General features: G+C 44.7%; 1 protein-coding gene across 3 annotated transcripts in view; it reads right to left on the bottom strand.

Moving 5' to 3' along the window:
- The window catches only part of dnah5l (dynein, axonemal, heavy chain 5 like), a 618,296-nt gene that overhangs the window by 46,744 nt on the left and 548,649 nt on the right, over positions 1–22,903 (bottom strand). For all 3 annotated transcript variants that reach the window (XM_070881289.1, XM_070881290.1, XM_070881291.1), the window contains 3 exons: positions 22,228–22,575; positions 20,232–20,420; positions 4,014–4,146 (listed from right to left, as the gene is read on the bottom strand). In XM_070881289.1, coding sequence (XP_070737390.1) covers positions 4,014–4,146; positions 20,232–20,420; positions 22,228–22,575 — 670 coding nt within the window. The remainder of the gene's footprint in view (positions 1–4,013; positions 4,147–20,231; positions 20,421–22,227; positions 22,576–22,903) is intronic.

Genomic DNA, 22,903 nt, shown 5'->3' with positions numbered 1-22,903 from the left:
TAACATTCTTTGCTGAATTTCCATCCCGTTATTCCTCCCCCCCATCTCACCCAAGTAAATCTGCAGCTAACACACCAAAATTTCACCCCTCATTTGCCATGCAGGGTGGATTTGGACTGGTAGCACCGCTCCCAATTAGTTTATTGCCGATAGGAGGTAGGGAAATGACTGCAGCCAGTTAAAGGGGAGGAACACTTTATGCAAGAATGGCAGATGCAACAGTAGTCTTGGGGATATCAGCAACTGGAAGAGCCTGCAGATTCTTGGACACATCTGCAGAGGTCCTTTTGGCAAAAGTTGGGTCAGAAGAGCAAGATTGTTGAGCACTGAGGGCAGGAAGTCACGTAACAAAATGGTGTAGATTGCATGGAGGGAGGTAGAAGAGGCATTCAGCAATACTTTCACCACCCCAAGAACTGCCACACAGTATTGGAAGAGGTTCAATAACCTCACAGGGCTAGTTAAGGTAAATCTAGGCATTAATGTCCCATCCAAACTGCTACAGTGTCGCTCATCACCAAGTCAAACCTATCTAATGGTAGCCTAAAAATCTCCAGGAATGGCTTCATCTCTTGCAAGCATCCCTGGGATCATGTGGGCCAGGCTAACAAATCAAAAAGGGGATTCCTATGATGCTTATGGGGATTCCATTTATGTACGGAATAAGCATAAGCATAAGCATAAAAGAAAGCCGCAAATAAATAAAATTTCACATCACTCAAATCAAAATAAATGGTGACATATTCAAAATTAATTAACTAAAATTAATTAAAAGATCATTTAATTCAGCATTTAAAATAAAGATTAAATTTTTTGAAAAATAAATTTAAACAGTTTAGAACAGGCCAAAATTTATCAAACCTAATTTTAATTTATGTGAATGTTTAAATCATTTAAAAAAAAATTATTTTAACATTTATTTTCACTGTTATGCTGGTAAGAGAAGGCCTAAGCCTGCTTTTATCAGGCATAAGGGTTTTGTGGGCATTTGCTGGGCACATAGCCCAATCCTGCGGCAGCAAAAGTGATGTTGTAGCGGATATGGTGGTCTGTCCAAGCAAAACTTGACAGATTGCAAGTTCCAAGTTTTTGCTCAGGCGGAAATCTGGAACTTGCGAGGCCATTCTGAAGGCTCCTACAGCATTAGCTGTGCATGTGCTTTCGGGAGCACCGTAAGATCCGGGCCGATGTTGTTGTTTTCTTGTAATTGTTCAGGTAGTCTTAAACCTTCTGCGGCCATTTTGATTTGTTTGTGTATTCTATTCAGTGTCAGTGGTTAATACTTTCAACACCATGTAATGATTAGCAACATAACCGGTTGTTTCTTTATTGTTGTTCAACTTCACGAAACATGCAGAATGGATTTGTTCAAATCAATTTGGGTACTACTTAAATAACAACCGCTACAAAAGTACATAGGGGGCAAAATTGCCCCTTTTTCAGAGGCCTGTTAGCGCCTCCGGGGGTCAAGACACTTTTCACCCAGGGGGTGGGGAGGGAAGGGGCGCTACCAGCTTCCGGGAAACTGCCTGGGAGTTTACGGAGGAGGGTAGCGCCCCGAGTAGCAGCACAAATGGCGATGACATCATCGCCGCGTGTGGCAACCCCTCAATGCTGTGCGCCAACTCTTTCCGTTGGCGGGGAATATTGCCCTGCGTCACGCGAAGCTGGTACTCGCAGGTCGCTGGATGAACTCCGCTTGCAGGGCGGAAGTTAAAGGGGAGGTCGCCAGTGCCCCGCGCCGCCATGTTAGATTTTTGGCCGATTCTCGGGTCGGCTCACTTACCTGTATTAGGCATGGTCTGGGCCGCCATCATGCAGCCCTGCGCTCCACTTTGGGTGCTGGGCAGAAGCCATCAGATGCCTTGCACAGTGCGCAGCGGCTCCTTACCTTTAAGCAAAAGGGAGGAGCGTTGAAGCGCTCCACTTCCTTTGAGGGGTGGTATGCCCAATTCAGTGGCATCAGGCACAGGAAGTCCTGCCTCAAGCGGGATGCAGGGCAATTTTGCTCCATAATGTATTCTAGATGCTTATTTTTTATTTATGCCAATATTGCTACTCCTTCCTTCCTTTTGAAACAAAACCCTGAAAAAGTTAACAGTCCTGAAAAAGTGAGACTCCACTCTTGGTATTCAGTTTGACAAGAGTACAGGTTGGAGAATCCAGTGGAGAGGTCAGTGTGCCTGATTTTCTAAGCTCCCAATTTCCCAGCCATTAAAATTAATGGCCAAAATCTTAGGAGCACCATGAATTGGGCGGGTATACCACTGGCACCGGGTCGCAGCAGACGAGTGGAGAGAAGGGAGGGATGGATCAGAAAGGCCGGGATGGGGGGAGATTGGAGGCCAGAGGTAAGATCCGAGGCGAAGGGTCAAGGGACGATTGTGGTTCAGGGGCCAGAGGGATGATCGGAAGGGTTGAGGGGAGATCGGAAGAGTCAGGAGTGGGAGATCGGAAGGGTTGGAGCGGTGTTCGAATGCGAGGGGTGTGGGTTGGTGAAGCAGGTAAATCGGATCCAGCAGGCAAGTGTAAAGGCAATCACCTTCTGGATTCAGCAATCCTTGTCTCCATTTAGCTGCCGTATTATAATATTTAAATGACTAATCCTCCTCCTGCGAGTGGGTTGGTTACCTGCTCCCGGTCCCACCACCTCCATTAAAGCCGGAAGTGTGCGAATTGGGATCAGGTTACAGATATTTAACATTTTTAAATTCCACCCAACCCGACCCCACCTGTTTTTGTGGAATAAAATTACCCCCTATACTTTTTCTTAAAGCACAACATGATCACCTAATATAGAAACAGCACTGACAGCAAACATGGAGAGGGCAATAGTTTGCAGTCTGACATGTGTGGGTGTGAGCAGTTGCTAGGTGGACAGCAGTTACCAGGAGTTCCTTACAAGTGGCATGGTGAGTAGCATAGCTCAGCATAAAAAATGTTATTGCCAGCATCCTCCTGACCACAGCGTGGACACATACCATCACACTGCATTTCTACCAGTTGTAGGTTCAGCAGCAGCTGCTAGTCTCTCTGCAACTCAATCACCGTAGGCATGAGCCTTTGATATTTTGAGTCCGTGTTCTCATATCCAACCACCAGATAAACTCCTCCAGCAGCTGTCACCTCACGTCTCAGAGTTTCCTTGTCAGCTATACAACAACAACCTATCCACATTGGTGGAATAACATACGCTTGCTATTTCTTTCCCCATAACATAACCTGATTTTTAATCAAATTAATGACAGATGTCGTGCAACAAAGCAAATATTGCAAACAATTAAATTTATTAACTTGGTTAAATTAGCTTGCTGCTCTCACGTCCTGGTGAAATACAGACAAAAATTGTTCCTATTTTCCCAACACATTTCTAACTAATGATTTCTTTTTGGAGCTTTCCAGTTTTAAAAATCACTACATAGTTAGCTCCACAAACTTAACGTTAATCTTCAGATGGGGGCAACATATTGTCTTTGAACAACTTGGATCCCAGGTTTCTCATAGCTTGCAATCCTTGGTTAAACCCAAATACCTTCTTTCCCCATTCAATTATACAGGCATTTAAATAAAGGATATGGCCCAAAAGATTATGCGGTCATCGTTATTTGCTAGGAATGGTTAGTGTTCTTGGTATTGAAGCCCATGCCCGAGCCACTAATCTGTTAAAGGAAGTTGTTGATTGACTACCAGTCGTATATTACGAGTGCATTTCATGTAGGTAAACTCAATTGGGCCCAACTGTCCTCAAAGTAGCTTGAAAGTCAACAACTCTATTATCGTTGGATCACGTGACTACTTGGATGGTAGACGGGGAACTAGATGGGGCTTGGCCTTTTTTCGTCCAGTATTTTCTAGGTTCCGATGAGAGAATGGCATTCAGGCAGTCAGAACTCTGCATTTTCAAAAACTCTAATCAAATAACCCATGATCCTCTCAGGTAATGATTGTCTACAGATTCAGATTTAATATTATTCAAGCTTTCTCTTTCCGCTATAATGGAAATAAAAGCTTACCATCGATAGCCAATTTCAGATCTGTCAGTGTACTCCTAACTCGTGCAACAACACGTTGCATCCGATCAATTTCCTGACGCAAGAAGATATTCATTGGTTGGATTGCACCCATTTTCTGCAGTCGAGCTTTCACCTGCATAATTCAGTCAAAATAATGTTTATTTTATTCCAGCATATGACACTTAACATTTAAAAGCTGCAGATCTTTTATTTTAATAGCATTGTGTTCCTAACACAGATGAGACTGCACACAGGGAGGTTCAAGTAACAGTGACCTCAGTCTTTATTAAGACACTCCAGAGTGGGAAACAGGCTTTAGGGGCCGGCTTATATACAGTGATCCCAAGGGATGCTGGGATCCCTTGGGACTTCAGGGGATGCGCTCCCTGGTGGCGGAATATGAAGTGCATGCTTTACTGATACACAACACCACTCCCCCCCAAAGTCAAAGTGAAAACTATTTACAAGGTGAGGCAGTCGGGAGCCTTTCTTTCCCTGGTGGACCGCCTCGGTACAAATGTCTGTTCTGGTGTGTTGGCTGTGCCCTCGCTGGGCTGGCGTATTGTTGGCCCTGCAGGGATGCTGGGTGAGCCTGGCCTTGATGGCCAATTGGGCGTGATGGGTTCAATTTCCTGATCCGAGGTGGTGTCGTTGATCCTTTAGGTGTGTGTTGTGGGCTCGAAAAAGGTGGTGTCTGCTGTGGGTTGTTCAGGGCAGTCTGTGAACTGCAGCCTCGTTTGGTCCAAGTGCTTTCTGCAAATTTATCCATTGTCTAGTTTGACTACAAACACCCTATTCCCTTCTTTAGCTATCACCGTGCCCGCGATCCACTTGGGACCATGTCTATAGTTTAGCACATACACAGGGTCATTCAGATCAATTTCCTGTGACACAGTGGCGCGACCATCGTTTACATTTTGTTGCTGCCGTCTGCTCTCTGCCTGATCATGCAGGTTGGGGTGGACCAGCGAGAGTCTGGTTTTAAGTGTACTTTTCATGAGTAGCTCAGCCGGGGGCACCCCTGTGAGCGAGTGGGGTCTCGTGCGGTAGCTGAGCAGTACTCGGGACAGGTGGGTTTGGAGTGAGCCTTCTGTGACTCGTTTAAGGCTCTGTTTGATGGTTTACACTGCCCGCTCTGCCTGCCCATTGGAGGCTGATTTAAACGGGGCCGAGATGACATGTTTGATCTCATTGCAGGTCACGATTTCTTTAAATTCGGCACTGGTGAAACATGGCCCGTTGTCACTGACCAGTATGTCAGGCAGGCCGTGGGTGGCAAACATGGCCCTCAGGCTTTCAATGGTGGTGGTGGCAGTGCTTCCCGACATTATTTCACATTCAATCCATTTTGAAAAAGCATCCACCACCACCAGGAACATTTTACCGAGAAACGGGCCCGCATAGTCGACATGGATCCTCGACCAAGGTCTGGAGGGCCAGGACCACAAACTTAGTGGTGCCTCTCTGGGCGCGTTGCTCAACTGAGCACACACCCTGCATTGCCGTACACAGGACTCTAAGTCAGCGTTGATACCGGGCCACCACACATGGGATCTGGCTATAGCTTTCATCATTACTATACCCGAGTGTGTGCTGTGGAGATCCAAGATGAACGTCTCCCTGCCCTTTTTGGGTAGCACTACGAGGTTACCCCACAACAGGCAGTTTGCCTGAATGGACAGCTCGTCTTTTCGCCGCTGGAACGGCTTGATTAGCTCTTGCATTTCAACGGGGATGCTGGCCCAGCTCCCATGCAGTACACAGTTTTTTTTACTAGGGACAGCAGAGGATCTTGGCTGGTCCAACTCCTAATCTGGCGGGCCGTGACAGGTGATTTATCATTTTCAAACGCTTCCATGACCATCAACAAGTCTGCGGGCTGCGCCACCATCAACAAGTTTGCAGGCTGCGCCATTTCCACCCCCGTGGTGGGCAATGGTAGCCGACTAAGAACATCCGCACAGTTCTCAGTGCCTGGCCTGTGGCGGATGGTATAGTTATATGCTGATTGCGCGAGTGCCCACCTTTGTATGCAGGCTGAGGCATTAGTATTTATCTCCTTGTTTTCAGCGAACAGGGATATGAGGGGCTTGTGATCGGTTTCCAGCTCAAATTTGAGGCCAAACAGGTATTGATGCATTTTCTTTACCCCGAACACACACGCTAATGCCTCTTTCTCAGTCATGCTGTAGGCCCTCTCGGCCTTAGACAAGCTCCTGGAAGCATAGGCGACAGCTTGCAACTTCTCCGCAACGTTTGCTTGTTGTAATACACACCCGATTCCGTACAACAACGCATTATCTGAATGGTGACAGATTAGGAAAAGGGGAGGTGCAAAGAGACCTGGGTGTCGTGGTACATCAGTCATTGAAGGTTGGCATGCAGGTGCAGCAGGCGGTTAAGAAAGCAAATGGCATGTTGGCCTTCATAGCAAGGGGATTTGAGTACAGGGGCAGGGAGGTGTTGCTACAGTTGTACAGGGCATTGGTGAGGCCACACCTGGAGTATTGTGTACAATTTTGGTCTCCTAACCTGAGGAAGGACATTCTTGCTATTGAGGGAGTGCAGCGAAGGTTCACCAGACTGATTCCCGGGATGGCGGGACTGACCTATCAAGAAAGACTGGATCAACTGGGCTTGTATTCACTGGAGTTCAGAAGAATGAGAGGGGATCTCATAGAAACATTTAAAATTCTGACGGGGTTAGACAGGTTAGATGCAGGAAGAATGTTCCCAATGTTGGGGAAGTCCAGAACCAGAGGTCACAGTCTAAGGATAAGGGGTAAGCCATTTAGGACCGAGATGCGGAGGAACATCTTCACCCAGAGAGTGGTGAACCTGTGGAATTCTCTACCATAGAAAGTTGTTGAGGCCAATTCACTAAATATATTCAAAAAGGAGTTAGATGAGGTCCTTACTACTAGGGGGATCAAGGGGTATGGCGAGAAAGCAGGAATGGGGTACTGAAGTTGAATGTTCAGCCATGAACTCATTGAATGGCGGTGCAGGCTAGAAGGGCCGAATGGCCTACTCCTGCACCTATTTTCTATGTTTCTATGTTTCTATCACATGCTAACACAAGTCTTTTACATGGGTTATACAATACAAGCAGCTTGTTGGAGCATAAAATGTTTCTGGCTTTCTCAAAAGCAATTACTTGTTTTTTTTCCCCATACCCAGTTCTCACCTTTACGCAATAACACATGTAGGGGCTCTAAGAGGGTGCTTAACCCCGGTAGCAATTTACCAAAATAGTTGAGGAGTCACAGGAACGACTGCAGCTCTGTGACGTTCTGTGGCCTGGGCGCGTTCCTGATAGCCTCTGTCTTGGCGTCTGTGGGCTGAATGCCATCCGCTGCGAACTTTCTCCCCAAAAACTCCACTACTGTTGCCATGAAGACGCATTTCGACCTCTTCAGCTGCAGCCCCACGCGATCCAGTCACTGGAGGACCTCCTCCAGGTTTTGTAGGTGCTCGACGGTGTCCCGACCCGTGACCAATATGTCATCCTGAAAAACCACCGTGCGTGGTACCGACTTGAGTAGGCTCTCCATGTTTCTCTGGAAGATCGCTGCAGCCGACCGAATTCCAAACAGACATCTGTTATAGATGAACAGTCCCTTGTCGTGTTGATGCAGGTGAGGCCCTTCGAAGACTCCTCCAGCTCCTGCGTCATGTAGGCCGAAGTCAGGTCGAGCTTGGTGAACGTCTTGCCTCCTGCCAGCGTCGCAAATAGGTCATCTGCCTTAGGTAGCGGGTATTAGTCCTGTAGCGAGAAACAATTAATAGTTACTTTATAATCGCCGCAAATCCTGACCGTGCCATCACTTTTGAGTACTGGAACAATCGGGCTGGCCCACTCGCTGAATTCCACTGGGGAGATGATGCCCTCGCATTGCAGTCTGTCCAGCTCGATTTCCACTCTCTCCCTCATCATGTGAGGTACCGCTTGTACCTTGTAGTGAATGGGTCATGCCTCTGGGATCAAGTGGATCCGCACCTTCGCCCGGAAAAGTTTCCAAGGCCTGGCTCAAAAAGGGAAGGAAATTTGTTAAGGACCTGGGTACATGAGGCCTCATCGACATGTGATAACGCTTGGATGTCATCCCAGTTCCAGCAGATTTTGCCCAGCCAGCGCCTTCCAAGCAGTGTGGGGCCATCGCCCGGGACAATCCAGAGGGGCAGTTCGTGCACCGTTCCCTCGTAGGTGACCTTGACCATGGCGCTGCCCAGGACAGTGATGAGTTATTTGGTGCACATTCTTAGTTTCGTGTGGATGGGGCTCAAGGCTGGTCTGAGTGCTTTGTTGCACCACAGTCTCTCAAACATCTTTTTACTCATGATGGATTGGCTGGCGCCAGTGTCCAGTTCCATGGCTACGGGTAAGCCATTCAATTTTACATTTAGCATTATAGGTGGACATTTCGTCGAAAATGTGTGCACCCCATGTACTTCAGCATCTGCTTCCTCTCTCTGAGGCTTGAAATTGCTTTGATCCACCATGGACCGATCTTCCTCTGCCATGTGGTGGTTAGCAGGTTTTGCAGAGCTTGCAGCTCATCTGCAAGCTCGTTGGAGGTGCCCCATTGTTCCACAGCTCTTGCAAACATACCCTTTGAAGCGGCATGAATACGCTGAATGGAAGTCTCCACAACGCCAACAAGGTGTGAATTGCCTTGCATTCATCCTTTGTTGCGGACTTTGAGTCACCTGGGTCATCTGAGGCCTGCTGGCAGTTGCAGACTCATGGTTTCTGCCCTGTACATTTCTGCTCGCAAACACAGTTCCAGTTATTTTATGAACATTGCTAGCACTTGTGTGCTGAGAGATTTGTTTGGTATTATCACTGGTGGACATAAACGCCTGTGCTATCGCAATGGCCTTACTCAGGGTCGGTGTCTCTATAGTCAAACGTTTTTGTAGAATGGTCTCGTGGCCAGTGCCCAGTACAAAAAAGTCTGAGCATCTACTCCAAGTAGCCATCAAACTCACATTCTCCTGCAAGTCGCCTTAGCTCGGCGACATAGCTCAACACTTCCTGACCTTCAGATCGCTGGCAAGTGCCAGAGACGATACCTCGTCATCAGCAAGCTCTCCCTCGGATTAAGATGCTCCCAAACCAGCATACACAGCTCCTCATACGACTTATCTGTGGGTTTCACCGGAGCCAGATGATTCTTCATGAGGCTGTAGGTCGGTGCCCCGCAGACCGTGAGGAGGACCGCTCTCCTTTTTGCAGCGCTTCCTTCTCCGTCCAGTTCGTTGGCTACAAAGTACTGGTCTAACCGTTCGACATAGGCTTCCCAGTCCTCCCCCTCCGAGAACTTCTGCAGGATGCCCACAGTTTGCTGCATCTTTGCGTTGGATTCGTATACTCATCGCCAGTTATTGTGTTCCTAACACAGATGAGACTGCACACAGAGAGGTTAAAGTAACAGTGACCTCAGTCTTTATTAAAACACTCCAGAGTGAGGAACAGGCCTTCGGGGCCCGCTTATATACAGTGCTCCCAAGGGATGCTGGGATCCCTTGGGACTTCAGGGGATGCGCTCCCTGGTGGCGGAATATGGGAGTGCGTGCTTTACAGATACACAACAAATAACATCTCCTATGTTTTACTTACATTAACATTTAAGTAATCCTTGATATGAATATGAAGGCTTTTTTGTGAAATAATCTTCCAGGAAATCTGAAGCATTACAGGAAGGACATGATTGCACTGGCAAGGGTACAGAGGATATTTACGAGGATGTTGCCGTGAGTGGGGAATCTTAGCTAGGAAGATGGATTGGATAGGCTGGATTTGTTTTCCTTGGAACAGAGGAGGCTGAGGGAAGACCTCATTGAGGTGTATAAAATTATGAGGGGCCTAGATATATTGGTAGAAAGGGCCTATTTCCCTTCGCAGATGGGGTCAACAACCAATTTAAAGTAATTGGTAGAAGGCTTAGAGGGGATTTGAGGGGAAATTTCTTCACGCAGAGGGTTGCGGGGGTCTGAAACTCACTGCCTGAAAGGGTGATAGAGGCAGAAACTCTCACCACATTTAAAAAGTACTTGGATGTGCACTTGAAGTGCCGTAAGCTACAGGGTTACAGACCTAGAGCTGGAAAGTGGGGTTAGGCTGGATAGCCTCTTGTTGGCCGGCACGGACACGATGAGCCGAAATGGCCTCCTTCTGTGCTGTAAACTTCTAGGATTCTATGATTCCATGAAGCACATTACCAACACGAATATATCTCCCTGGTTTTACAGTATTTGTAGATTATATAAAAGCAGGTTTTATTGTCTTGCCCTAGAAGAACTGCACCTTAGAGAGGTAATGCTGTCAATAGATACCATATTATAAAATAATTCAATCATTTCCTTATATACATTAAGCATTTAAGCAGAGAATTTTTTTCTGTATTAAGCTCCCAAGTGTATAATTACATCAACATTCAGCACATTTTTTAAAAATATCTCTCAATACTATGGAAATTCTCAATCACATACAATAAAGGTTTCAGCAGAGTAAAACATTCTGATGTAAAACTTAACAAAGTTATTCAACAAGTAGTGAGATCATGTGAAATAAAACTTACTTCCATGCTGACTTGGACCGATCCTATCAGTGCTTTCCAAATGCGCTGCTATTACATTTTTAATAATTGATTCCAACATTTTCCCAATTATCGATGTCAGGCTAAGCGGTTTATAATTCCGTTTTCTCTCTCCCTCCTTTTTTAAAAAGTGGTGTTACATTAGCTACCCTCCAGTCCATAGGAACTGATCCAGAGTCTATAGAATGTTGGAAAATGAACACCAAAGCATCCACTATTTCTAGAGCCACTTCCTTAAGTATTCTGGGATGCAGACTGTCAGGCCCTGGGGATTTATCGGCCTTTAATCCCATCAATTTCCTGAACACAATTTCTTGACTAATAAGGATTTCCTTCAGTTCCTCCTTCTCGCTAGACCCTCGGTCCCCCAGTATTTCTGGAAGGTTATTTGTGTCTTTCTTAGTGAAGACAGAACCAAAGTATTTGTTCAATTTCTTTGTTCCCCATTGTAAATTCACCTGATTCTGACTGCAAGGGTCCTACATTTGTCTTCACGAATCTTTTTCTCTTCACATATCTACCGAAGCTTTTGCATTTTCCCTGTAATCTTACTCTCATACTCTATTTTCCCCCTCCTAATTAAACCCTTTGTCCTCCTCTGCTGAATTCTAAATTTCTCCCAGTCCTCAGGTTTGCTGCTTTTTCTGGCCAATTTATATGCCTCTTCCTTAGATTTAACACTATCCCTAATTCCCCTTGTTAGCCACGGTTGAGCCACATTCCATGTTTTATTTTTATGCCAGACAGGGATGTACAATTGTTGAAGGTCATCCATGTGACCTTTAAATGTCTGCCATTGCCTATCCACCGTCAACCCTTTAAGCATCATTCGCCAGTCTATCCTAGCCAATTCACGTCTCATACCATCGAAGTTACCTTTCTTTAAGTTCAGGACCCTAGTCACTACCCATCTTAATGAAGAATTCTACCATATTATGGTCACTCTTCCCCAAGGGGCCTCGCACAACAAGATTGCTAATTAATCCTCTCTCATTACACATCACCCAGTCTAGGATGGCCAGCTCTCTAGTTGGTTCCTCGACAAATTGGTCTCGAAAACCATCCCTTATACACTCCAGGAAATCCTCCTCCACTGTATTGCCACCAGTTTGGTTAGCCCAATCTATATGTAGATTAAACTCATAGAAACATAGAAAACATAGAAAATAGGTGCAGGAGTGGCCATTCGGCCCTTCAAGCCTGCACCACCATTCAATAAGATCATGGCTGATCATTCCCTCAGTACCCCTTTCCTGCTTTCTCTCCATACCCCTTGATCCCCTTAGCCGTAAGGGCCATATCTAACTCCCTCTTGAATATATCCAATGAACTGGCATCAACAACTCTGCGGCAGGGAATTCCACAGGTTAACAACTCTCTGAGTGAAGAAGTTTCCTCATCTCAGTCCTAAATGGCCTATCCCTTATCCTAAGACTGTGTCCCTTGGTTCTGGACTTCCCCAACATTGGGAACAATTTATCCGCATCTAACCTGTCCCCTCCTGTCGGAATCTTGTATGATTCTATGAGATCCCCTCTCATCCTTCTAAATTCCAATGTATAAAGGCCCAGTTGATCCAGTCTCTCCTCATATGTCAGTCCAGCCATCCCGGGAATCAGTCTGGTGAACCTTCGCTACACTCCCTCAATCGCAAAAACGTCCTTCCTCAGATTAGGAGACCAGAACTGAATACAATATTCCAGGTGAGGCCTCACTAAGGACCTGTACAACTGCAGTAAGACCTCCCTGCTCCTGTACTCAAATCCCCTAGCTATGAAGGCCAACATACCATTAGCCTTTTTTACCGCCTGCTCTATCTGTATGCCAACTTTCAATGATTGATGAACCATGACATCCAGGTCTCGTTGCACCTTCCCTTTTCCTAATCTGCCACCATTCAGATAATATTCTTTCTTCGCGTTTTTGCCCCCAAAGTGGATAACCTCACATTTATTCACATTATACTGCATCTGCCATGCATTTGCCCACTCACCTAACCTGTCCAAGTCACCCTGCAGCCTCTTAGCATCCCCCTCACAGCTCACACCGTCACCCAGTTTAGTGTCATCTGCAAACCTGGAGATATTACACTCAATTCCTTCATCCAAATCATTGATGTATATTGTAAAAAGCTGGGGTCCCAGCACTGAGCCCTGTGGCACTCCACTAGTCACTGCCTGCCTAATTTCCTTTTTGATGCCATCCCCAACCTCACTACTACTGTTTGGTGGTCTATACACAACTCCCACGAGAGTTTTCTGTCCTTTGGTATTCTGCAGCTCTACCCATACAGATTCCACATTGTCCAAGCTAATGTCCTTTTTTACTATTGCGTTAATCTCCTCTTTAACCAGCAATGCTACCCCACCTCCTTTTCCTTTCTGTCTTTCCTTCCTGAATATTGAATACCCCTGGATGTTGAGTTCCCAGCCTTGGTCACCCTGGAGCCATGTCTCCGTAAGCCCAATTACATCATATCCGTTAACAGCTGTCTGCGCAGTTAATTCATCCACCTTATTACGAACGCTCCTCACGTTGAGACACAGAGCCTTCAGGCTTGTTTTTTAACGCCCTTTGTCCTTTTAGAATTATGTTGTAATGTGGCCCTTTTTGAATTTTGCCTTTGATTTCTCTGTCCTCCAATTTTACTTATCTCTTTTTTATCGTTTGCTTCTGCCCCCATTTTACTTTCCTCTGTCTCCCTGCATAGATTCCCATCCCCCTGCCATATTAGTTTAAACCCTCCCCAACAGCATTAGCAAACACTCCCCCTCGGACATCAGTTCCAGTCCTGCCCAGGTGCAGACCGTCTGGTTTGTACTGGTCCCACCTCCCCCAGAACTGGTTCCAGTGCCCCAGGGATTTGAATCCCTCCTTCTTGCTCCATTTCACAAGCCACGTATTCATCTTAACTATCCTGCTATTCCTACTCTGACTAGCACGTGGCACTGATAGCAATCCTGAGATTACTACCTTTGAGGTCCTAATTTTTAATTTAACTCCTAGCTCCCTAAAATTCAGCCTGTAGGACCTCATCCTGTTTTTTACCTATATTGTTGGTACAAATATGCACCACGACAACTGGCTGTTCACCCTCCCCCTCCAGAATGCCCTGCAGCTGCTCTGAGACATCTTTGACTCTTGCACCAAGGAGGTAACATACCATCCTGGAGTCTCGATTGCTGCCGCAGAAACGGCTATCTATTCCTCTTACAATAGAATCCTCTACCACTATAGCACTCCCACACTTTTTCCTGCCCTCCTGTGCAGCAGAGCCACTCATGGTGCCATGAACTTGGCTGCTGCTGCCTTCCCCTGATGAGCCAACTCCCCCATCAGAATCCAAAGTGGTATATCTGTTTTGGAGGGAGATGACCGCAGGGGACTCCTGCACTACCTTCCTACTTCTGCTCTGCTTGATGGTCATCCATTCCCTATCTGCCTTTGTAACCTTTACCTGCAGTGTGACCAACACACTAAACGTGCTATTCACGACATCCTCAGCATCGCGGATGTTCCTGAGTTAATCTATGCGCAGCTCCAGTGCCACAATGCGGTCTTCATACAGCTCTCTTCCTCATTATAAAAACATAAGAACATAAGAAATAGGAATAGGAGTAAGCCATATGGCCCCTCGTGCCTGCTCCCCCATTCAATAAGATCATGGCTGATCTGATCATGGACTCAGCTCCACTTCCCTGCCCGCTCGCCATAACTATTTATCTCCTTATCATTTAAGAAACTGTCTATTTCTGTCAAATTTATTCAACGTCCCTCTCTGAGGCAGCGAATTCCAGATTTACAACCCTCTGAGAGAAGAAATTTATTCTCATCCCCGTCTTAAATGGGCGGTCCCTTATTCTAAGATCATGCCCTCTAGTTCTAGTCTCCCCCATCAGTGGAAACATTCTCTGTGCATCCACCTTGTCAAGCCCCCTCATAATCTTATACGTTTCAATAAGATCACCTCTCATTCTTCTGAATTCCAATGAGTAGAGGACCAACCTACTCAACCTTTCCTCATAAGTCAACCTCCTCATCCCCGGAATCAACCGAGTGAACCTTCTCTGAACTGCCTCCAAAGCAAGTATAACCTTTCGTAAATATGGAAACCAAGACTGCATGCAGTATTCCAGGTGTGGCCTCACCAATACCCTGTATAGCTGTAGCAAGACTTCACTGCTTTTATACTCCATCCCCTTTGCATTAAAGGCCAAGATTCCATTGGTCTTTCTGATCACTTGCTGTGCCTACACACTATCCTTTTGTGTTTCATGCACAAGTACCCCCAGGTCCCGCTGTACTGCAGCACTTTGCAATCTTTCTCCATTTAAATAACTTGTTCTTTGATTTTTTTCTGCCAAAGTGCATGACCTCACACTTTCCAACATTATACTCCATCTGCAATATTTTTGTCCACTCACTTAGCCTGTCTATGTCCTTTTGCAGATTTTTTGTGTCCTCCTCACACATTGCTTTTCCTCCCATCTTTGTATCGTCAGCAAACCTGGCTACGTTACACTCAATCCCTTCTTTCATAGAAACATAGAAACATAGAAAATAGGTGCAGGAGTAGGCCATTCAGCCCTTCTAGCCTGCACCGCCATTCAATGAGTTCATGGCTGAACATGCAACTTCAGTACCCCCTTTCTGCTTTCTCGCCATACCCCTTGATCCCCCTAGTAGTAAGGACTTCATCTAACTCCCTTTTGAATATATTTAGTGAATTGGCCTCAACAACTTTCTGTGGTAGAGAATTCCACAGGTTCACCACTCTCTGGGTGGAGAAGTTTCTCCTCATCTCGGTCCTAAATGGCTTACCCCTTATCCTTAGACTGTGACCCCTGGTTCTGGACTTCCCCAACATTGGGAACATTCTTCCTGCATCTAACCTGTCTAAACCCATCAGAATTTTAAACGTTTCTATGAGGTCCCCTCTCATTCTTCTGAACTCCAGTGAATACAAGCCCAGTTGATCCAGTCTTTCTTGATAGGTCAGGCCCACCATCCCGGGAATCAGTCTGGTGAATCTTCGCTGCACTCCCTCAATAGCAAGAATGTCCTTCCTCAAGTTAGGAGACCAAAACTGTACACAATACTCCAGATGTGGCCTCACCAAGGCCCTGTACAACTGTAGCAACACCGCCCTGCCCCTGTACTCAAGTTCCCTCGCTATGAAGGCCAACATGCCATTTGCTTTCTTAACCGCCTGCTGTACCTGCATGCCAACCTTCAATGACTGATGTACCATAACACCCAGGTCTCGTTGCACCTCCCCTTTTCCTAATCTGTCACCATTCAGATAATAGTCTGTCTCTCTGTTTTTACCACCAAAGTGGATAACCTCACATTTATCCACATTATACTTCATCTGCCATGCATTTGCCCACTCACCTAACCTATCCAAGTCACTCTGCAGCCTCATAGCATCCTCCTCGCAGCTCACACTGCCACCCAACTTAGTGTCATCCGCAAATTTGGAGATACTACATTTAATCCCCTCGTCTAAATCATTAATGTACAATGTAAACAGCTGGGGCCCCAGCACAGAACCTTGCGGTACCCCACTAGTCACTGCCTGCCATTCTGAAAAGTACCCATTTACTCCTACTCTTTGCTTCCTGTCTGACAACCAGTTCTCAATCCACGTCAGCACACTACCCCCAATCCCATGTGCTTTAACTTTGCACATTAATCTCTTGTGTGGGATCTTGTCGAAAGCCTTCTGAAAGTCCAAATATACCACATCAACTGGTTCTCCCTTGTCCACTTTACTGGAAACATCCTCAAAAAATTCCAGAAGATTTGTCAAGCATGATTTCCCTTTCACAAATCCATGCTGACTTGGACCTATCATGTCACCTTTTTCCAAATGCGCTGTTATGACATCCTTAATAATTGATTCCATCATTTTACCCAGTACTGAGGTCAGGCTGGCCGGTCTATAATTCCCTGTTTTCTCTCTCCCTCCTTTTTTAAAAAGTGGGGTTACATTGGCTACCCTCCACTCGATAGGAACTGATCCAGAATGATCAATGGAATGTTGGAAAATGACTGTCAATGCATCCGCTATTTCCAAGGCCACCTCCTTAAGTACTCTGGGATGCAGTCCATCAGGCCCTGAGGATTTATCGGCCTTCAATCCCATCAATTTCCCCAACACAATTTCCCGACTAATAAGGATTTCCCTCAGTTCCTCCTCCTTACTAGACCCTCTGACCCCTTTTATATCCGGAAGGTTGTTTGTGTCCTCCTTAGTGAATACTGAACCAAAGTACTTGTTCAATTGGTCTGCCATTTCTTTGTTCCCCGTTATGACTTCCCCTGATTCTGACTGCAGGAGACCTATGTTTGTCTTTACTAACCTTTTTCTCTTTACATATCTGTAGAAACTTTTGCAATTTTGCCTTAATGTTCCCTGCAAGCTTCTTCTCGTACTCTATTTTCCTTGCCCTAATCAAACCCTTTGTCCTCCTCTGCTGAGTTCTAAATTTCTCCCAGTCCCTGGGTTCGCTGCTATTTCTGGCCAATTTGTATGCCACTTCCTTGGCTTTAATACTATCCTGATTTCCCTTGATAGCCACGGTTGAGCCACCTTCCCTTTTTTATTTTTACGCCAGACAGGAATGTACAATTGTTGTAGTTCATCCATGCAGTCTCTAAATATCTGCCATTGCCCTCCACAGTCAACTCCTTGAGTATCATTCGCCAATCTATCCTAGCCAATTCATGCCTCATACCTTCAAAGTTATCCTTCTTTAAGTTCTGGACCATGGTCTCTGAATTAACTGTTTCATTCTCCATCCTAATGCAGAATTCCACCATATTATGGTCACTCTTCCCCAAGGGGCCTCGCACAATGAGATTGCTAATTAATCCTCTCTCATTACACAACACCCAGTCTAAGATGGCCTCCCCCCTAGTTGGTTCCTCGACATATTGGTCTAGAAAACCATCCCTTATGCACTCCAGGAAATCCTCCTCCACCGTATTGCTTCCAGTTTGGCTAGCCCAATCTATGTGCATATTAAAGTCACCCATTATAACAGCTGCACCTTTATTGCATGCACCCCTAATTTCCTGTTTTATGCCCTCCCCAACATCACTACTACTGTTTGGAGGTCTGTACGCAACTCCCACTAACGTTTTATGCCCTTTGGTGTTCTGCTGCTCTATCCATATAGATTCCACATCATCCAAGCTAATGTCTTTCCTAACTATTGCATTAATCTCCTCTTTAACCAGCAATGCTACCCCACCTCCTTTTCCTTTTATTCTATCCTTCCTGAATGTTGAATACCCCTGGATGTTGAGTTCCCAGCCCTGATCATCCTGGAGCCACGTCTCCGTAATCCCAATCACATCATATTTCTTAACATCTATTTGCACAGTTAATTCATCCACCTTATTGCGGATACTCCTTGCATTAAGACACAAAGCCTTCAGGCTTGTTTTTTTTAACACCCTTTGTCCTTTTAGAATTTTGCTGTACAATGGCCCTTTTTGTTCTTTGCCTTGGGTTTCTCTGCCCTCCACTTTTCCTCATCTCCTTTCTGTCTTTTGCTTTTGCCTCCTTTTTGTTTCCCTCTGTCTCCCTGCATTGGTTCCCATCCCCCTGCTATATTAGTTTAACTCCTCCCCAACAGCACTAGCAAACACTCCGCCTAGGACATTGGTTCCGGTCCTGCCCAGGTGCAGACCGTCCAGTTTGTACTGGTCCCACCTCCCCCAGAACTGGTTCAAATACCCCAGGAATTTGAATCCCTCCCTGCTGCACCACTGCTCAAGCCACGTATTCATCTGCGCTATCCTGCAATTCCTACTCTGACTAGCACGTGGCACTGGTAGCAATCCCGAGATTACTACTTTTGAGGTCCTATTTTTTAATTTTAAGTCGTTAATATAGATTGTAAATAGTTGGGGTCCCAGCACTGATCCCTACAGCACCCACTGATTACTGGTTGCCAACCAGAGAATGAACCATTTATCCCGACTCTCTATTTTCTGTTAGTTAGCCAATCCTCTATCCATGCTAATACATTACCCCCAATCCCATGAACATTTATCTTGTGCAGTAACCTTTTATGTGGCACCTTGTCAAATACCTTCTGTAAGTCCAAATACACCACATCCACTGTTCCCCTTCATCCACCCTGTTCATTACATCCTGAAAGAATTCCAGCAAATTTGTCAAACATGACTTCCCCTTCATAAATCCATGCTGACTCTGCCTGACCGAATTTTGCTTTTCCAAATGTCCTGCTACTGCTTCTTTAATAATGCACTCCAACATTTTCCCAACCACAGATGTTAGGCTAACTGGTCTCTAGTTTTCTGCTTTTTGTCTGTCTTCTTTTTTAAATAGGGGCATTACATTTGCAATTTTCCAATCTGCTGGGACCTCCCCAGAATCCAGGCAATTTTGATAAATTACAACCAAGGCATCCACAATCCCTGCCGCTACTTCTCTTAAGACCCTAGGATCCAAGCCATCAGGTCCAGGGGATTTATCTGCCTTTAGTCCCATTATCTTACTGAGTACCACCTCCTTATTGATTTTGATTGTGTTAAGTTCCTCCCCCCTATAGCCCCTTGACTATCTACTGTTGGAATATTGTTAAGTGTCCTCTACTGTAAAAACTGATACAAAATATTTGTTCAGAGTTTCTGCCATCTCCATGTTCCCCATTACTAATTCCCCGGTCTCGTCCTCTAAGGGACCAACATTTACTTTAGCCACTCTTTTCCTTTTTATATACCTATAGAAACTCTTGCTATCTGTTTATATTTTGTGCTAGTTTACTTTCATAGTCTTCCCTTTCTTAATCATTTTTTTAGTCATTCTTTGATGGCTTTTAAAAGCTTCCCAGTCTTCTGTCCTCCCACTAGTTTTGGCCACTTTGTATGCCCTTGTTTTTAATTGGATACTGTCCTTTATTTCTTTAGTTAGCCATACAGCCAATTTTTGTATCATCTGCAAACTTCTTGATCAATGATATATACCACAAAAAGCAAGGGAGCTGGTAATGATCCCTGCGGAACCCCACTGGAAATAGCCTTCCAGTTACAAAAACACCCGTCGACCATTACCCTTTGCTTCCTGCCACTGAAATTTTGGTTCCAACTAGCCAGTTTCCCTTGGATGCCATAGGCTTTTACATTTCTAACTAGTCTGCCATGTGGGACCTTGTCAAAAGCCTTGCTAAAATCCATAGAGGCTACATCAAATGGGCTACCCTCATCAACCCTCCTTGTTAATCCCTCAAAAAATTAATTCATTCAAGTTAGGACACACTTGTTTTGGATGCTCTACCTATTTCCTTCCAAGGAATGTGCCTAGTTTGATGTTGGAATAGTCTTCTTTGCACAAAGAGTAAATAATACATTAAATACATTTCCAGGTTTATATAGAAAGCAAAAACCATGAAGTCATTTAAGAAACAGATTGTAAGATTTTTTTCTTGGTGAATGAGCTAAGACGAATGGAATTGCCTTCCTCATCCGTATCTATCCTATGAATTGTCACATGTTAATTTAAATTTCATACTATAGTAGTGAATTTTGATTATTTCACCTCAAAATAAAAGCTGAAAATCTGAGGTCATTAGTGTCTTACCTCATGTGGAATATAGTCTGGTGGTAGCTTTTTCAGCATCTCATTTGCAAGGCGTTGCACAGTGCTTTCTCTGGTCTCCCCTTCACCACCACCACTGTCCTTCGGTTGGATGTTGACTATTGTGTTCAGGGTTTCATTTGCCATATTAGTCTGATAAGTTATATCTGCGTTTGAATGAAGCCCGAATACCTATAAAAATAAAATATTCTAAATACATATTTATTGTTCTGTTTTTTCCGTTATTGTTAAAACATAGCAATTGAGAAGCTATGTGAGCAGTTTGGATACAATGTATTTCCTATATGTTGGGTTAATTCTGTAATGAATAAAGTACAATTTCAACCATGATGAAATACCCAATGGTGACGCTGAAAGAGATCTAGACGTTTCAAATGACTCAGTACTCAACATGTTCAATGTGTTAAGTCACTGTAGAGCACCAGGCAACAAAGGAAACATAATACTGAACTATCAAACCAAGACAGTACATTATGGGATAGCCGGCTACCCAATAGTCCTGATGGGAGGCCGGGTCCATTTTATGGGCCGCGCCTCATTAGCATTTAGCCAGCGGGTGGAAGGTGAGTACCCCAGGGCAACATGCTGCTGCAATATCAGACAGCCTGGATGGTCTCGAGGCCAGAGGGAGGTATGTCTGTTGAAGGTGGGGGGGGCGGACCCAGAGCGACAGCGGCTGGTATTCTGGAGCCTGAGGAGCACTGGGCAGAGCGTGTGCTGTGCATGCTTTACCCGGTATCATCTGGTGGTCCAGCTAAAGAGAAGCTAATAGGCAAGTCTGTGTTCATTTTTGTAGGGTCGGACCCACTTTTGGTTATTAAGATATAAGAGAAATATTTAAGCTCTAGAAGTAGTGCAGAGAAGAGCAACAAGAGTGATCCCTAGTGGCAGAGAATTGATGATATGAGGAAGAACTGGAGAAATTTGAGCTTTCAACCTTAAAAGGGTGAGATTAAGAGGTGACCTTATAAAGTATGTATGTAAAAAGTGTAGAAAAGGTACATCTGGAAAGTTATTTTTGACAGTAGGACAGGAGGAAACACAGATTCAAATTGGAAAATAGGCAAATTTGGGGATGATACCAGAAGGTTTATTTTTAGGTAAATAGTGATCAAAACATGGAATGGACTTTTGGGTAGAGCAGTGGAGATGAAAACCCTACAATTATTTAGAATTCAGTGGGAATCTGTGATGGGGCACTATATAGAATTTTTTTGGATGGATGAGGTAACCTGCCTATCTCCACCTATCTTATCCTGTGAACATTATATGCAAAATATATATGAAAGCCCTTTATTTGACGAGCTTTTATATTTCATTAGCACATGGACTATCAAGTACCTTGCATCAGACAAGCAATATAGAATTACATTGAACATACAGCACAGAAACAGGCCATTCAGCCCAACTAGTTCATGCGGTATTTATGCTCCTCGCGAGCCTCCATAAAATCTCTGTTATGCAGTCCCTCTTTTCATTTCTTAACTGATGGCAATAGAGCAGTGTTCTAAAATATTAGTGTAATGTTCCCTATCACAGATGTTAAACTAACTGGCTAGTAAATACCTGGGTTAGCTTGGCTTCCCTTTTTGTAAATGGGTATTATGGATTCTGGCAATAGGCTGAACTAAATTGCAGTATTGTTACACATAATACAGGTACTAACCAGCAAATAATAATAACTGATGCTTTTTTAGAAGTACTATAATTACTCAACAAATTCCAAACAGAACAGTTACCACCTCTATTCTATCAGAATATCTTATTTCTTTTCCATTTGTCACATTGTTAACCAGTTATGTTTTCCATTTATTGTGTTGATCCTGCCCTTGCTGAAGTCTGGGACATGAACAAATAAATTAATTAAAAATGAGAAAACAGCTGGGTCATTCTTCGAACTTAGAGGAGGAATGTATTATTAAAAATGCAGAACTTATCAGGTACATTTTTTTATTTTGGCAGACAAAATCTTGAATACCTCAGGACTGTCAACGAGTGGCAGACTCTCAATGTAGTGTAGGATATCTTGAATTGTCTTGCCTTGCGGAATGATGTAACCTTTGTAGAAGCAGAATTTATCTGTGAACATAATTTCCCCAAACCACACACTTGCAAATGTATTGAGTAGTCGCTTGTCCAGATCATCGGTTACACGTCCTCCGTACTGTACTTCCCCCAGCATGTAGCGCATGCAGTTCCAGTTCACACCACGCTTAATGTCCATTTCATCCAGGTGGTTCTGCACAAACTGAACACTGGCAGTAAAATCCGCTTGATTAAACTCATATGGAATGTTCCATCCAAGTGGACCAAACTTGCGCCTTTCCTGTAGATGTTAATTGGGAAAAGGAACTGGAATTACTATATACAATTAAAAGAAATAAATACTTTATATAATGTTTTTCACAACCTCAGAATGTCCCAAAGCACTTTAAAGCTAATTAAATACTTTTGCTGTGCAGTGATTGTTGTAATGTAAGAAAAGTGACAGCCAATTTGTGCAGTAAGATCCTTCAAACAGCAACGGGATAATGCCCAGATAGTTTTTTTTTGGTTATGTTGGTTGAGGGATAAATATTGACCAGGAGGCCAGGGAGAACTCCCCTGCCCTTCTTCAAAATAATGCCATGGGATCTTTCACATCCACCTGAGAG

This window comes from Pristiophorus japonicus, chromosome 5 (assembly GCF_044704955.1).
Source record: "Pristiophorus japonicus isolate sPriJap1 chromosome 5, sPriJap1.hap1, whole genome shotgun sequence".
Lineage (NCBI taxonomy): Eukaryota > Metazoa > Chordata > Chondrichthyes > Pristiophoridae > Pristiophorus > Pristiophorus japonicus.
The sequence above is the reverse complement of the archived record's forward strand: the minus strand, read 5'-3'. Positions and strand labels throughout refer to the sequence as shown.